General features: G+C 43.9%; 1 protein-coding gene across 1 annotated transcript; it reads right to left on the bottom strand.

Annotated features, from left to right (window-relative positions):
- Nucleotides 1–1,113: 1,113 nt before the first annotated feature.
- LOC134043852 (NADH-cytochrome b5 reductase 2-like) lies at nucleotides 1,114–4,458 on the bottom strand. The gene is given in 5 exon segments (XM_062492586.1): nucleotides 1,114–1,341; nucleotides 2,327–2,433; nucleotides 3,501–3,573; nucleotides 4,169–4,315; nucleotides 4,410–4,458. Coding segments are annotated over 5 exon segments (570 nt in total). The 5' UTR covers nucleotides 4,425–4,458.
- Nucleotides 4,459–16,947: the final 12,489 nt, after the last annotated feature.

Here is a 16,947-nt window from a genome sequence, read left to right as displayed (position 1 = left end):
GGTGGATGGGACAGGATTGGTGTGGCCTGAGAAGGCCTGAACAGCTGTGTCTGTGTTCTGGAGTGCCTTGAAACCTTTCTCTGTCAGGTTTTGGAGGGGTTTCTCTTTGGGATTTCTTGTGTGAAAAAAGGGACACCCCGGGTGTCCCTTTGTGAAAAGTCCAGGGGTAAAGGAGGATTGAGTAACTGACAAGTGGGGTCTGGCATGAAAATGGTTCTGTTAAAATGGAGCAAAGAATGCAATAAGAAAATCGAGCATCCCTTTACTGTCTGAAAGGGTTAGGAACAAAAATGCTGGTGAAGGGCACTTTTATATTTGAATTGGTGTCACCTGTCTTGGATCAAGCCCCACAGTGAGCAATCCAGAGCAGAAGTGTGAAAACTGGGATCCTTTGACTTCTGCAGGGGACTTCATTTTCTTTTCTTCTTCTTCTCTTCCAGGACCAGAGAAATGGTTCCACTCCTCCCATCTTTGCCAAAAGCTGTGGTGTTTGAGGAGCCAGAGCCAAGAGGTTTCAGCACCAGGGGTCTGCACTGGAGGGCTCCTGGTCCTGCCCGTGCAGGGTTCACCTTTTCATCCCTGCTGGGATGAAGTGCCATGGGAATATGGGATCTGGGTGAAACTGCAGCTCTGCTGGTATCCAGGGACGCGAGGTCCGGGGGACTGCGTTTTCCTGTGGCTTTCCAGGTCAGCAGGAGCCAGAGGAAATGGGGTGCCAGAGCCGTGCCCCATCAGCCCGTGTTTGCCTCTGAGGATTACTTCTCTGAGCTTATTTCCTCACAGTCAACCCAGACCTGTTTGATTATGAAAGGGAGCTTGCTCTCAGCTGGTAATTCAGTAACAGCACTGAGATTCTCAGATGGCATTTTAAGCCACAATCTCCCTTGCTTAAGAAGCATCTGGAGCACCTCCCTCCATATGTATAGATGAGGTATTTTATTTCCAGTACAGACTTCTCAGTCATACAGTGCAATAGCATTTTTTTTCAGATTTATAGTCCCAGGAGTGAGACATTCATCATTTATTCCTTACACAAAGTACTCTTTCCCATCATATCAACTCTGATAGGCTCATGGTCAAGTCTAGAAAAGGTGCTTTTTTTCCTATTTATCATTAAAAAAAAAAAGATTCTCTACAGCTGTCAAGTTTTATAAAGCACCTCTGAAAATAACCAGTACCTCCCTTTTGCTCTCCCACCTGTGTCACAGTACCTGTCCCCTTATAGACCAGCAGTCCATTCGGCCCTCTGAAATCAATGGTATCTCCAATCTTCATGTTATCTAGATACTGGGACATCTTCCCACCCTCTGGAAACTTGGGGTTCACATTTTTGTGGTAGACCTGTAAGAACAATCATTTACACATTATGAACCACTAACTTTCCTGCAGACAGTATCAGAAACTGTGGAACACAGTCCTGAAGGCCTGACATTCAGCACCAAATCGAGGCAATTCTTTGTTCTCAATTATCTCTTGAGTCTTGCAACAGGAAGCAGACAAAATCAATAAAATGCGCTGTTGGACACATGTTCCTGTGCTCCCTGCAAACAGCCAGGAAAACAGGGATGGGTGGAAGGCAGATTATGTGCTGCTGCCCTTACTTCACTATCGCTTTATGTATGTCATCCCATTTCTGTAGCCGCTCCTTCTAAAAAAGGAAGCATTGCTGCATGTTTTCCTTCTAAAACTTTCCCACTCAGCCACACAACAGCTTTTTCAGCTTTCAAGGTACGTAAGAAGGATTAAGCAGTTCATTACCATTCACCACCCTTGCAACACAAACAGAGCATGCAAAAAAAAAATAATAATAAAAAAGTCTAGACTTATGCCTAAGGACAAACTCTATCACAGAAAAGGATTAGGAGATCCAGAAGTCCTAGGATCCCCTAGCTTAAAGGATTTCCCTTGTTTGACTTGTTTTCTGCTTAGAGGTCTTGGCAGGAAGCATTAGCAGCAGCATAGGCATCTAGAGGGAGAGAGATCAGTATTCATGCACTGCCAAATAAAAGATACTAGGGAAATTCCTGAAATATGGCCAGGGAGGTGGTTCTCTTCTCCCTCTACTCCTCCTCTGCCATCCCTCAGTGCCACACAGCAGATGCACAGGATACAACTTACTATTCAAGGGCAATGTGGAATGAGTTGCTTGCCATGTAGTCACCCTGTTTGAAAAAGATGAGATCCGAAGAAAATGAAATTTAATGACATTTGAATGAAAGACGATGAAATTTGATGACTAGATCAAAGCAAACCATCTCATTAAAATTAAATAGTTACCCTCCTTCCAGTTAGCAACCTATCTATATTAAAGGAAGACAAAATTTACCTTTATTATTAAATCAACATATCCTTTTGTCTCATCACTGGAAATGGGGGTATAGGCTCAAATCACCAGACTCCCATCAATTTTTGCAGAAAGGTAAACATGCTGGCCTGGGGAGAAAGAATTATGTTTTTCTGATTTCAATCTGATTACGTTTTTCATCCCTGGAGGACAAGAGGGAAAGGCAGGTATTGTAACCTGCTACATATGCAATGACAGAGAAAATCCTTGCCATATAAATGCTCTATGAAACATTCAGTTTCTTCTCTTTTTTCAGCACACAGCAGGAATTTCCCAGGAGGTAATATAGTTTAAGGATCTTGTTCCTAAATTCTTAAGAATGAATATGGATAAACACAAGCATTGCAGAGCACATCTCAGTTGGTTTACCATTTGTCTAGCTAATTCCACTGCTCTTCCCCACACAAGCCAGAAAAGAGTTTGGAGAGAGACAAGCAGAGTGCAAGGACATGCCCACATGGAATGGGGTGTCCCTGACATCTGGCATACAGCACAGGGAGCTGCCAAACAGTGAAGAACAAACAGAGCCACATCTGCAGATCAGACACAGAGGCTTTCCCCTGCACAGATTATCACTGATTCAAGGTCCAAGGTTCAGTGCTATCAGCATTCCAGAGTACAGGAAATAAGGCAAATCCTGGGCTGAAATTCATGCTACAGAACTCCAGAAAAAGTTGCATGGAAATGTGTGTAACTCAAAGGTAAGTGCATGCATGGAAAAGGGTCTGAATATTTCAGCATCTTCCCAGGCAGCAGAGTTGTCTCCTTTATCCACTACAAGTGTGACTGAACTTGCCAAAATCAGGAGGGCAACTGCCAATAGACTGAGTGGACCAGATGGAAGTAGAATGCAAGTAAGAAATATGAAAAAGCTTTGACAGACACCACTCTTGCTTATATCCCAACTGGAGACAAATTCCATCAGGCTCAGTCCAGTTTCACTGCTCCTTTCCTAACCTACACCATGCAACCGTGCAAAGCACGCACAAAAGATCAGAAATACAGCCCTCTGGAAAACCTGATAGTTCTCTCCAAGACAGCAGCATTCAGATGCAGCTTTTAATTCCTTGCTTTTCTGAGCCTTCAATTCACAGTCAGAAGTCCAAGAACTATGAGAAACCAGAAATATAAGTAATTAAGTGTTTACAGCACTTACCTACAGGTAATCCTAATACATGATTTGTTGAGGGTAGCCCGAATCTAAATTTCTTTGTATCGTGACTGATTTCCTAAAAAAAACAAAGTTAGAACAAGGTCAGCATCACCACTACTTTGAATTTCAAACTTTATTCAACACAATATGCTTTAGCAAGCCTGCTCTTTGTTAGCATGCAAGACAAATTCTGGGAAAGGACACAGAAAAGGCTTTGAAAAATTAAGTTGAAACAACCAGGAGTTTCAGAAAGCAGTTTTCTCCTCTTTACTTTCACAAGGAGTGTCCTGTGCTTGCCTGCACAACCCCTGCAGCATCTTTAAAAGATAAAATCAGGAAATTGTGTGCGCAGGGCCAGAAGAGCACATTGTTGTGGCCAAAGATCAGGGAACACAAGGCGTGCAGAAGCCCAGCGCTTGCTTCTCACCCAGGGTGCACCCAGGGCAGGAACCGTAGGAGAAACACGGCCAGCAGCACTTCAGCATGCGAAACATCAGGAAACGACAGTTCGCACAAACGCTTTTACACACCCTGCTCTACCCCGGGAGCATCACGGGGTGGCTGCGGGGTGACAGCCATCCTTGGAGGCCTCTGGGGTTTCGATCCCACTGCCAAGAGCCCCGCAGGCCAGCGGCCTCCCCGAAGCCCTAAGTCCCCAGAGCCCCGGGCACCTCCTTGTCCAGCAGCCGCAGCGGGTACTTGGCCAGCGGGTCCTGCAGGGTGACGAGGCCGCTCGGCCTCCGGGCCGGCCCTCGCAGCAGCAGCAGCAGCAGGGCGGACGCCGCGACCACGGCCACGGCGATGGCCATAGGCGCTCCCTGTGAAGAGAAGGAGAAGGGCACGGCGGCCCGTGAGGGCACGGCGACCCGTGAAGGCACGGCCCAGTCCCTTACCACAGCCCCAGTCCCTCACCGCAAACGCCTCCATGACGATCTTGCCGCCCGCAGCGCCCGCCTCACTCTTCCTCCTCAGGATCCTCCTCCTGACTCCTCCTCGGGATCCACCTCTGGGATCCTCCTCCCGGTCCCTCCTCCCGGCTCCTCCTCGGGATCCAGGGCTGGGATCCTTTTCCCGGTTTCTCCTGGGCCGGGGCGCTTCGGGTGATCCTCGCTCCCACCTCAGCCTGGGCGGGTCAGGCTGCCCTGGGAGCCAAATTGTTGATTTGACAGAATCGATGGGGTTGGGAAATACCTCTGAGGTCACCGAGGCCAGCCTGTGACAGGACAGCGCACCTAGTCACCAGCCCGTGGCACTGAATTCCATGTCCAGCCTTTGCTTTCCTCCAGGGACAGGGTCCCCACCGCCTCCCTGGGCCCTGTGATTGTGGTAACTGCACCACTTAACTAGTGCCTTGTCTTTATTTTCTTATGTCTTTGCTCAGAGTCAGGATTAAAAACACGAAGGAGACAAATTTTCTCATGTTCAGGTTTGGTTGCTTATTAAATCTTTAACTTAAAGTAAGATTTAAGTAAGAGAGTTCTGCAACGCTTTTAGCTACCAACTAAAAGTGAGCAAAATTGAGGCCCTGAATCTAGCTAGTTACAGGGGTTTTCAAAGCTGAACAGCCCAATACAGAACTAACACCTATTTTATTTACACTTTCGACCCAATAACCAAACTCTTGTGACCTGCAGTGCAGCACTATCCAACCAGAAAATACTACCTGAAATTATGAAGAAGGAAGAAGACAAAGAGACAACACCTAAAATTCTTCATCTTGTCTCATACCTATATTATAAACCCTTCAAATTTAAAACCCTTCACCATGTGAAATTACACACTTCTGTTTAACTACATACCCATGAATTTTTAACTCCATCACTCAAATTTGGAAGCCTTCCCCAAGGCCTCAGGTCAAAACCAGTGTTCTCCAGGGACTCAGTGCCAGAAAGCACAGAAAGCTCAAAAATTCCACACTTCTGGGATCCAACACTGCCATGCTTAGCAATTCTTGCTGCAAAGAAAAAGAAGGGGAGCAAAGTCGAATTGGTCACTTCAGATGAAGAAGACAGTGTTTCTGTGCATGCAAGGCACGGCAAGGAACGGATTCCTAAATGAGGAGTAAATCTGCCCTTGTGCCACGTCTCGAAAAGTGCAAGGGAAACAAAGTGAGGGCAAAAGAAAACAGAGAGGATCCAATGAGAATGGGGTTGCCATGTCCTTTTGGGCAGACCTGCTAGTGGGAGGAGAGTCAGGAAAGACATGAAATGTGTTATCTCCACAGACAGAGGAGAAGAGAGAGAGCAGGACACCCTCAGGACACCATTCCAGAGCTAACCAGTGTTATAAGTGTTTGTCACACACACTGACTCAGAGCCAATTGTACATCAACCAGTGGAATTTATTAAGCAAGCGGTAACAAGCAAAAGCAGCGCTGGGCGGCCGGGAGTTAGCGCTCCACCAACGGCACACGCTTTCCTCTCTCAGTCCTTTGGGTTTTATACCCCTTGTTTCTGGTATACGTGTCCCTTTTGCAATTGTGTCTGCGCTGGCGCTGCCTGTTGCTAGGTGGTCGTACTTTGCCCTCCGGTGGTCGTTGGAATGAAGAAGACTCCTCTTCCTGGCAGACGTATCTTGACCTATGAACCTCTGCCTTATCAGCAGATCCTTTTTACACATTGAACAATGGATACTTAAGTATGGTTAACTAGCTCAGCTAAAACTAATCGAATCAAGACATTCTTGTGGGCTACGGGTGCATGACTTGTGCCCTCTCAAATCCGGTTCTATTTTCTGTTATTTTATTGAACTCCTGGTAGTCCTTTTATTTTAATGAACAATTCTTATGTTGTTTTTATTATAATCCCTCCTTTTCTTCTTTCATAATTTGTTCATTAAATCTTTTTAATTCCTGATAGCTCAGTGCAAGTTCTTCTTCCACCTCCTCATCATTTAAGATGTGTTCGTATTTAGCTTTAATTAACATCAAGTGAGCAGCCTCTAATCGCCCTTTGACAATTTCTATGAGCTTATTAAAGATACAGGGTCCGAAAGTTAATCCAAACACCAGAAATAACAAAGGACCTGCAACTGTAGATAACAGAGTAGTAAGCCAAGGAGAACTGTTGAACTAAGTTTCATACCAGAACTGTTGAGCTTCTCTTTCTCACCTTCTTTGCTCTAGCCCTTCTCTCAGTTTAGCCATTGTATCTCTAACAAGCCCGGTATGATCTGCATAAATGCAACATTCTTCTTTAAGTGCTGCGCACAATCCTCCTTGCTGAAGGAAGATTAAATCTAGCCCCCTTCGGTTTTGTAATACTACCTCAGATAAAGATGGAACAGATTTTTCTAAGGCCATGATTGATTGTTCTATTCTAGCTAAATCTTCATCTACAACTATCCTTAATGTATTAAACTCTGTTGTTTGTCTCACTAGGGAAGCTATTCCTGTACCAGCTCTCGCAGTACCCACCAACATAAGTGTGGCCACAGTTAGGGCTGTAAAGGGCTCTTTTTTTTTTTTTTTTTTTTTTTGCAAATATTCTGGGGTGTTTTGGGCTTGATATACATATTCCTCTGGGTGATATTATAATTTTGGGGACACCACAACTTGTACACAATAGTCTGATGTTTCATTACAGATGTCCAGAGAGATACATGGTGTTAGTCCTCCTACATCGCAGATCCATTTTGCATTTTCTGTAGGTATTAACCATTTGGCAGGGGCTTCTCTTTTCTTGGCACTAGTTATCACCCCACAAAGTTGCTGCATCCACATCGGCCTTTTCCTGTTACCGAGGCCAGAGTAACCCCCGGCCTGCTAGGTTCTTTCCAGTTACATTGATTGGGGTTACTTGCATTTATTCTTTTAGCTTTTTAAATTACGCCAATAGCTTCGTAAAACGGTGGTTTAATGCTAAAGCATAGCCAACAATGCTCAGTTAGGTTAGGCTGGGTTACGTTGAGCACACTAAAAGTTGCAGAAAGCAAATTCCACAAAGGGCTACTAGGAAGTGGGGTATCAGTGGGGAGGCCAGTGGAAAAAGTGTTATCCTCTGAATTGTTAGTGGTATTATCTGTTGATTCAATGTCAGGCTTCAGTTTTGGGGGCTCCTTTACCACTGGGTTAGGACCTACACCTACCAGGTCATTTGGGGCTATTTCTTTCTTTATTAGTATTAATCCTCCTCGGTCTCACCCTGGCTCCCTATACCTCACTCCCCAGGCTTTACCTGTTAACCATCCTGCATCCTCTGGTTGCGTTCTGTTGATAAAAAAAGATGATTGCAGTTCCCTGCTGAGACAATTCCTCTGCTCCAATCCATATTTGGAGGAGTACATCCCCGAGGGCCCCATCCTACACTGATAAATTTATCTTGGCTGCCACCCGGTGTCAAACCATAAGCGACTGTTTTACATCCCTAATAGGCACAAAAAATATTCTGAAGGATAATTACAATACGATTTTCCGGGATTTGAACTAGGACAAAAATAGAATCCTAACTTATTTAGACAAGGGCTTATGAGTACTAGGTCACATAGCTGACTGGTAAAACTTGGGGTCCAGTTATAACCTTTGATTGTAACACCTGTTGATCATTCCATTGAATTAGGGACCATTTGAAAGGTTGATGCTTGTTCACATAAGCATCTACTTGGCTGATTTGTATATATATTACAGCTAAAATTTTCATAACCTGCCAAGAAGGGTATGGTCCTGGTGGATTTTTATTCCCAATTCCTTTGTGTCCTAATGTGAAATTTTTATTTTTGCACCCCTCACCTGGGTCTATGAGTGTTTTCTGGGATTTAAAATCCTTGAGGCAGTTCTCGGAACATTTCTGAATTGTTCCAGTCTGTGAGTTCTCTCCTCCACCTTTGCTTATCCCTCTGCCTCGCTCGCCGACTCGGTTGCTTCGAGCCGCGAGGGGAACCATCTTCTCGGCAGCAAGGATATTCTTCAGGAGGGCCATGTCGTTTTTGGTGCCTCTTTTTATAGGATTCCCAGTTCTTATCCTTCACTTGCGGTGAAGAACACCAGACCCCAGGTACTGCTTTTCTACAATTTCCCTTAATGATTTTAGCTATAAAAGGAACTGGTTCATTAGGATGGAAGCAACAATTTTCTGGCCTAGCCCCCCTTGTGAATACCTTCCACAAAATTCGAGATCCTTGGGGCAATATTCCACTCTCTTCCCCTTCACGTAAAATCCTTTCAGTAAGCTCCCTTTCTAGTTGATAGCAATTCTTACAAACACCGCTAGGTGGAGTTCCTCTCCAGCAATGGACCCACCACCGTTCTTGGCAAATTTTACAAACAAAACATACAAATGGATAACAACCACAATCCTTGTTCGAGCAATGTATCTTGAAATATCCAGTTATCAAGTAGTTATACTTAATTTCACTGTCTCATTTTACCCGAACTACTTTTACAGTGTTCATTTAAGTCCGTTTTAGGGTGACTCTAAGATCTCCTGGAGCACTGGTTACTTTCCAGGGTTCCTCGGAGGAGGGGTGTATAGGTCCTTTTATCCTGCTTGCATGAGTCCAGCCTTTTTCCGCGGTTCTGATGGCAGTTTCTGTAGTGAGTAACACAACATAGGGACCTTCCCAAGTTGGAGTTAACGTATTTTCTTTTCATGTTTTAACCAAAACCTTATCACCCACTTTTATATTGTGAATTGCTAAATCAAGAGGAGGTCTTTGTACCAATAATCCAGCCTTTCTAAGTTTATCACGAGCTTGTGTCAGCTGTATTGTGTAATGATTAATTTGTTGATTACTTATCTCGGGATGATCTGCTGGGGCATCCATATTATACGGCATTCCGTAAAGCATTTCAAAGGGGGAAATCCCTACATCAGTCCAGGGTTGAGTGCGTATATTTAGCAAAGCTAAAGGTAAACATTTTACCCAAGATAATTGTGTTTCATACATCAGCTTGGTTAGTTGTTTCTTTATTTCTCCATTTATTCTTTCTACCTTCCCCGAACTCTGTGGGTGCCAAGGAGTGTGATACTTCCATTTTGTCCCCAGGGCTGAAACAATTTCTTTAGTGATTTTAGTTGTAAAATGTGGCCCCCTGTCCAAATCTATCACCTCTATTAACCCATATCGAGGGATGATATCTTCTAGCAACATTTTCGCCACTGTTTGTGTAGTTGCTCTAGAGGTAGGAAAAGCTTTTACAAAATGGGCTAAATGACCAATTATTACTAACAAATGTTTGTATCTCCCTACCTTAGGCAAATCAGTAAAGTCAATTTGAATGTGTGAAAAAGGTCTGTACGCTAAATCCCTTCCCTTCCCCCAGCTTCCCATTGTCTCCATGGCTTCTTATTCACCTTTTGAGAGGTTAAACATCGTTGTGTGACCTGTTTGGCTAAGTTACACATCCCAATACAGACATATTTAATAGCAAATTGATCTATCAAGGCTTATGTACCCCAGTGAGTTTTGGAGTGAATGGCTTTTAAAATTCTTCGGGCTACTGGTTTTAGAAGAGCCTCGCGACCGTCTGGCAATTCTCGTTTATTTCCCTTCTTCACTACCCCCATTTCATCCAATTTTTGTTCTTCCCTCTCAGTGAATATGAGTATTTGAATTGGCCCGTGATAATAACAACGTGTCTTAGTGGGATTTAAACAGACACATTTTTTTAAATTTATTTTGGAATTTTTCCCAGCAAAGCATGTAAGATAACTAGTTTTTTTTGTTTTTTTGTTTTTAAAAAGGGGCAATTTTTCTTAGCCCCTGTGGCCTTTTCTTTTAATACTCTGAGGGCTGCGGTCTTTGCCTCGTGATTCACTAGGTTATTTCCCCTTACTTGATTGTTTACTCCAGTCTGGTGCCCTTTTACATGGACCACAGCTATTTCAGTGGGCCACTTTAGAGCTTGTAAAATTTTCCTTACTAAATTTTCATGAATTAATCCTTTTCCCTGGGAATTAATTAAACCTTTCTCTTCCCAAAAGACTGTAATTTGCTTCAGGTATCAACAGGAAGGTTCCTAAACCTGATTTTAAACTGCTTTCACAAACTACATCTTTAATCACAGGTACACTAAAAGGTTTTCCCTTCGCCCCCACAACTTTGAATTTTTTTTATTTTTTTTTTTTAATATTTTACATCCTAAAGGGAGGTTTTGTACTGTTCACCTTTCTGCTCCAGTGTCAATTAAAAACTCAATTTCCTGTTGTGGGGGACCTACTTTCAGTTTTACCAGGGGCTCTGATCTTTCTTGGGTCCCCAGCAAATAGAGCCCCTGACCCCCCTAATCTTCCTTAAATTCTTTCTCATCCGCAATCCTTTTCCAACAATCTCTCCAAAAATGTCCTCTCTTTCTACAATAATAACAAGTCACCTGGGTACCCGCCTTTTCTCTAGGCACATTTCTGGTTCTGGGAGGGCCTCCCTTCGAGGAGAATCGATTAGTTGTTACCCGTTGTCCCTCACGTACTACTGCCATCATTACTCTAGCCTGCTTCTTATATCCTTCTTCCTCTCTCCAGACATACACATTCTGTGCTTCCCACAACAATTCGTCTAAACCACGATCATGCCAATCTTCAATTTTTATTTTTTTTAAGTTTTTCCTGATGCCAGGCCAAGATTTTGCTACAAATTAGGTTTTTAACAACACTTGACCTTCTGGAGTATTGGGGTTCACCCCGGAACATAGTTGAAATGACCTCCGGAGCCTCTCTATCCATTCAGTAGGGTCCTCATCCTTCTTTTGGCTTTTACAGAAGGCTTTATTTACATTTTGTTCCTGACGGACAGATTCCTGGATTCCTTGGACTAGGATAGTTCTTAAATCTGCCATATGGGCTCAGTGCTGTGGATTTTGCTTATCCCAGTTGGGGCGTTGCAATGGCCACTTCACATTAGCTTGGGGACCTCCCTGGTGGTCCCTGTCCCACACCTTCATTTCTGCTGTTCTGATCATTCTCCTTTCCTCAGAAGAGAACAAAATTCCTATGATAAGACTGCATTTTATCTCATGTATATATATTGGGACTCAGAAATTTATCAACCCTTTCCACCACTCCAAGGGGATTTTCTAGCAAATGTCCCATCGCCTTCTTGAATTCTCTAACATCTCCAGAATTAAGGGGCACTTTTACGTAGTCTATGCCCGGTATTTGGGCAGGCCATCCCTGTTGTCCAGCGTTTGGATTAGGGATTATCCCCAGGCCCACTTCTCTTAATGGATACAGGGTTGGACTTTTCTATCCCTTCTAGACTAACTACAAGTGATCCTTCGGTTATCTTCGGATCCTAACTCGTGGTTCCCCAATTTTCGTTCCCCGATTCTTCCTCATGATCTGACCCTAGGACTTGTGCCTGGGGAGGTGGGGGAACTGGGAGAGGAGGAGATATGTATGGTGGGGGGGAAGCAGTCGGGACCTCCTCGGATCGTTTAGATTTCTTTTTCCCTCCCCAAGTGTTTAGGGCAAACAATCTAGTCCTAGTTTCTCCCACTATCCAAAGGGCAGCATATTCGCTTTTTTTCCAGGCAAAAAGGTTCTTTAGAGTTTACATAAATATTTAACGCCTGGCAAATCCAGTCTTCGGAACTTCCGAATACTGGCCAAAACAGATTATCTCCACGGATCTGTTTCCCTCCCCACACCTCCATACAATAATGGATAATTTTGACCTTATCCTTCCCTTTCCTAGAAGGATAATCATTCCAATATTTAATCATCATCCCTAACGGACTGTCAGGGGGTATCTGGGGGAGCTTTACTGGGGTCCCCTTACCCATGGGATCAGAGGGCTTGCTTTTCCCCTGTCCCATCTTCCAGAACACCAACAAACACTCACACACAGGTTTCCCTCTTTTTGTGGCCCAGTCCCTCGTGGGATTTGGGAACCGCACTACTCAGAGGTCCGCACTCACTTCGCCCACCTTGGGCGTCTCATTTGCTGTGTCCTGGGATACCCAACCCCAACCGAGTGGATTCCCAAATATACTTACGCTTCCTGCGTCTTCGCCCGGGGCTTCGTGCACAAAGATTATGGGGTTACCGGTTTTCCTTTGCTTGTTACCAATTTAGGGTTCGTCGGTAAGGGTCCAGGAGGGTGGACGCAGCACCAAGGCCGCTAAAAGCGGGGCGCCTCCCTGGTGGAGGTCTCCCACCGGGTTGCCCTTATCCGAGTCACGGCACCAATTTGTTATAAGTGTTTGTCACACACACTGACTCAGAGCCAATTGAACATCAACCAGTGGAATTTATTAAGCAAGCGGTAACAAGCAAAAGCAGCGCTGGGCGGCCGGGAGTTAGCGCTCCACCAACGGCGCGCACTTTCCTCTCTCAGTCCTTTGGGCTTTATACCCCTTGTTTCTGGTATACGTGTCCCTTTTGCAATTGTGTCTGCGCTGGCGCTGCCTGTTGCTAGGTGGTCGTACTTTGCCCTCCGGTGGTCGTTGGAATGAAGAAGACTCCTCTTCCTGGCAGACGTATCTTGACCTATGAACCTCTGCCTTATCAGCAGATCCTTTTTACACATTGAACAATGGATACTTAAGTATGGTTAACTAGCTCAGCTAAAACTAATCGAATCAAGACATTCTTGTGGGCTACAGGTGCATGACTTGTGCCCTCTCAAATCCGGTTCTATTTTCTGTAATTTTATTGAACTCCTGGTAGTCCTTTTATTTTAATGAACAATTCTTATATTGTTTTTATTATACCAGGACAACCTACAGACACAGCTCCTCAACTAAAAATTAAATCAGAATACCGTTACGTGAATCCTGTTGAAAGTAAATTTTTAAATTATTTTTTTAGGTTTTTTTAAAATCAATATTTAATTTGCATCAGAAATTCCGGGCAAGCTGGGCTTGCTGTAGTGGCCGGAGAGAGAAGCAGTGGCAGCTGCTTGCCATGTGTGGCTTTTCCACCTTTGCTTCAGTCCCCTGGCACTCTAGGTAATCCCACACCACCCTTGCTTTTCCAAGTGCTTTGTTGAAGGGTTTCTGAATGTGGCAGGGAGCTTTTCTGTACTTCCCATTTGTGCGGAGGGTCTGTTTAGGGAAATGTGTCTCACTGGATGGATTGAGAACTCTCCGTGCCAGGTGAATTGCAGTGAAGAAAGGGAAAAGAAACCAACAGCCTGGACTGAGATGCCACGCCACTGCCAAGCACAGGGTTTTTTGCTTGGTGTTGATTCTCCAGTCCTGTCTGCTCAGCTCTTGTTCTGAACTGCTCAGCCATAAATGTCAGCGCAGGAGGAGCAGAAAGTCCCACGGTTCCCGTGGATCATTTGTCTGCACTGACTTTGTGCTGCAGCCTGAGCCGTGCCCTAAATGTTGGGTTTGAATTACTGCCACTTGTCCAGGATTGTGTGTTTGGACTGTATTCTGACAGAAATCCATAGAGATAGTTACAGCATCCGGTGGATCTTTGTAGGCACGGTACATTGCCAAATAATCAAGATGGTAAGATACAGCAAAAATAGAAGGAATGCTACTTTCTTGTTCACCATGCAAATACAGGGTACAACTGTAGAAGTAACAGAGGTCCACGGCCCTTGTCCTTTATAAAAATGCTTCAGCTCTTTGCGTTTTTATTACTGGAGTCCAGCCCTACTTACTAGGGAACAAAACCATGGAACATTAATTTCTAAAAAGAGTTTTAGTTTTTGGGTTTTTTTTTTGTAGTGTAAATCATATGTATCACAAATCATATATTTTGTAGTATAAATCATGACGGCTTGCATGGCAATCAGAATCTGTACCTGAAAGCAACTGGTAATTCTTCCCAAGAGTTCTGCTCCAGAAGAATCAACTTTATTTCAAGACATACTCGTTTATTAATGTAAAGGTTCCTACACTAACTCCTCAGTGTTTTACTTCGTTTTTTCTCATTTAGTCGGTCCAGAACTTAGCGATGCTTTAGCAATCAAGCAGGGATGGCATCCCATTCTTGAAAAGATAGCTCTGGAAAAACCTGTGTCTGACAACACGTACCTGACAGAGGGCAACAGTTTTGTCATTACTACAGGACCGAACGTGAGTGGAAAATCGACCTGCCTGAAACAGATTGCTCTCTGCCAAATGATGGCACAGGCTGGTGAGTTAGAGTGGATGAGATTAATCCTCTTCTGCAGCACAGTTTTTTTTTTTCTGGTTAAATATATTTATCAAGTTGAACGATTTAGCTTCCAGAGTAACATTATGTCTAACTAAAATGCTAACAGGTAATTTGCCAGCTCTTGTGTTGCTGACAGAGGCAACTGTAAGGTTTTTGATCTGCCCCTGGAAACTTCTGGGGCCCCATTTGTGTCTCCTGAAGCCTTCCCAGCCTACCTTCAGAGAAGCAGAGTTGCATGCCCTAGTTCTTTGGAGCACCATAACCCAGTGTAGCACCTTAGGCTGCATTGGTAGTGAGTGTCCTCACCCGTGTAAGCGTGCTGGTCAGATGGACACGTGTGTGAGTCATGCCAAAGGAACACGTGACCTTGAGCATCCCTAAATTACATAGAGAAACATGCTTCCAGACAGGTGCGATGAATAGAGAAATGATCAACCACTTCAAATAAAAGTAGCAACAAATACTGCAAGGTTCTAGTACTAAAGTTAGAAAAGCAAATCAAGTAGTTGTAAAGTCCAACAGACCCATTCCTATATTCAGGAATTCCTCATTACTTTTTTCTTTGAAGTCTGGTAGCACAAGTCAAAGACCCAGCTCTGTACAAGGAAGCTACTTAGCAGTGGAGAATAAAATGTATCCATCGTGCATCTCTGGGTTCAGTCCCTGATAACTGCAAGTTGTTGAGGAATTACTCCCAAAGACGTGAGTTTAATGCGAATAAAGCAGGGTGTGAACTTTTTGGCAAAAGGTTCCTGTTCTTTCCTGTTGGGTAAAATCACCATGCTTTGAAGTCTGATAAAGGCAACATAATCTTGGTTTTGGGAAACTTAATGTTTTTTGGGATTAGTAAATCAGTGGCCACAGAAATGTGAAACAATCCTAGAGCTGATTGTTTTTTCTGCGTGCCTTCAGATGCACAAACAGCTTCAGGCATATGATGTCTTACAAGTTCCAGTGATAAGCTTCTTCAATTATCCTACTATAAATTAATGGTAAAACATAAAGACTTTATCAAGTAAGATGCATTCTCTGCTGTGCACAAAAGCCAAGAGGAAAAGTAATTTTTGTTCCCAGTATTCGGGCAGATGTCATAGTGATGAGACAAACTTGTATTTTACTTGCTTTGTAGGTCCTTATGTCCCAGCAAAGTCTTGTTCTTTTCGAATTGCAGAGCAGCTTTTCACCAGAATAGGTATGGATGATGGTATGGAAACAAATGCATCAAGATTCATGAAGGAAATGAAAGAGGGATGCAATACAGTTATCCAGGTCCAAGGCCCATTGTTACTGTTAAACTAATAGAAATTGTACTGGTGTATTTCCACCGAAAGAGTGTACTTTGGAAAACAGTCCAAACTTGAGCCTTCATCTCTTTTATGATAAACCACAGGAAACCAGGGGTCTCTTCGATAGAAATATGTTCCAGCGTGAGTAAAAATCAGTGCTTTGTTGGACAGTACTTTCAACATGTTTGGGTTTGCTTAGACTTTACATTATCATTTGTGGGAGCCTAAGCTCTCTCAGTTTCCTCTCACGAGCTGATACCATCCTGAGGGTAAGTGATACGTTCAGTGGAAGAGTGCTGTAGTGTGGGTCTTGGCTTGTTTAGAATTGACAGCTGTTTGAAAGCTCTGAAGAGGTAAAATTGCTGTATCTCAAGAGATTATTTTTTAAAAAATTCAGCATTATGTTCCATCTGAATAACATGAAAAATTCCTCTTTAAAAATACACATTTATAGGAGTTATAACCCTTTGAATATTTTTCTAGATAACGTACATCATACAAAATGGTAATGATAAGCCACTCATCATTATGGAAGAGCTTGGCGGAGGTACCCGTGCCCAAGAAGGTTTTGGCATTTGTTGTGCTGCCTGTGAATATCTGGTGAACTTAAAGGTAATTGCATTTTGAAAGAAATGTAAGCCTTAGAGTTGTTTTGTCATCCTGAAAGCAGTAACTGCAGTAGTTTCTCAGACTTTAACATGGGGTTTTTCTTCGCAAAGGTTTCTTGGGTGACTGTGGTATTTTTCATAACCAGTGGACAGTAAGAATTATGGTGCTAGAGGAATGAGGTGCTGACCTAAGCTGTGTTTGCCTCTGAGGACAGAGTCCAGGCTGAGGTGAGATTGCCAGGAGTGCTTGGATGGATGAGCTGTGCGGGGAACGGGGAGCTCGGAATCGCAGCTGCTGCTGGATCCACTGCCTTAGGTCTGCTCCATCTGTGTCTGTGCCAAGTGGGATTTGTGCTGGGGAGAGAGGTGCTGTGGGGAACACAAGATGGAGTAAATCCTCTCTGGGGATGGGCAGTGAAGGACTGAGTAGCAGGGAAGGAGAGGATTTCTAAAGGATACGACTGTTTCTGCCAAGAGAGGGGTGGAGCAGCGGTGGGGGTGGTTGGGT

Source organism: Cinclus cinclus, chromosome 4 (genome assembly GCF_963662255.1).
Source record: "Cinclus cinclus chromosome 4, bCinCin1.1, whole genome shotgun sequence".
NCBI classification, from domain to species: domain Eukaryota; kingdom Metazoa; phylum Chordata; class Aves; order Passeriformes; family Cinclidae; genus Cinclus; species Cinclus cinclus.
The sequence above is the reverse complement of the archived record's forward strand: the minus strand, read 5'-3'. Positions and strand labels throughout refer to the sequence as shown.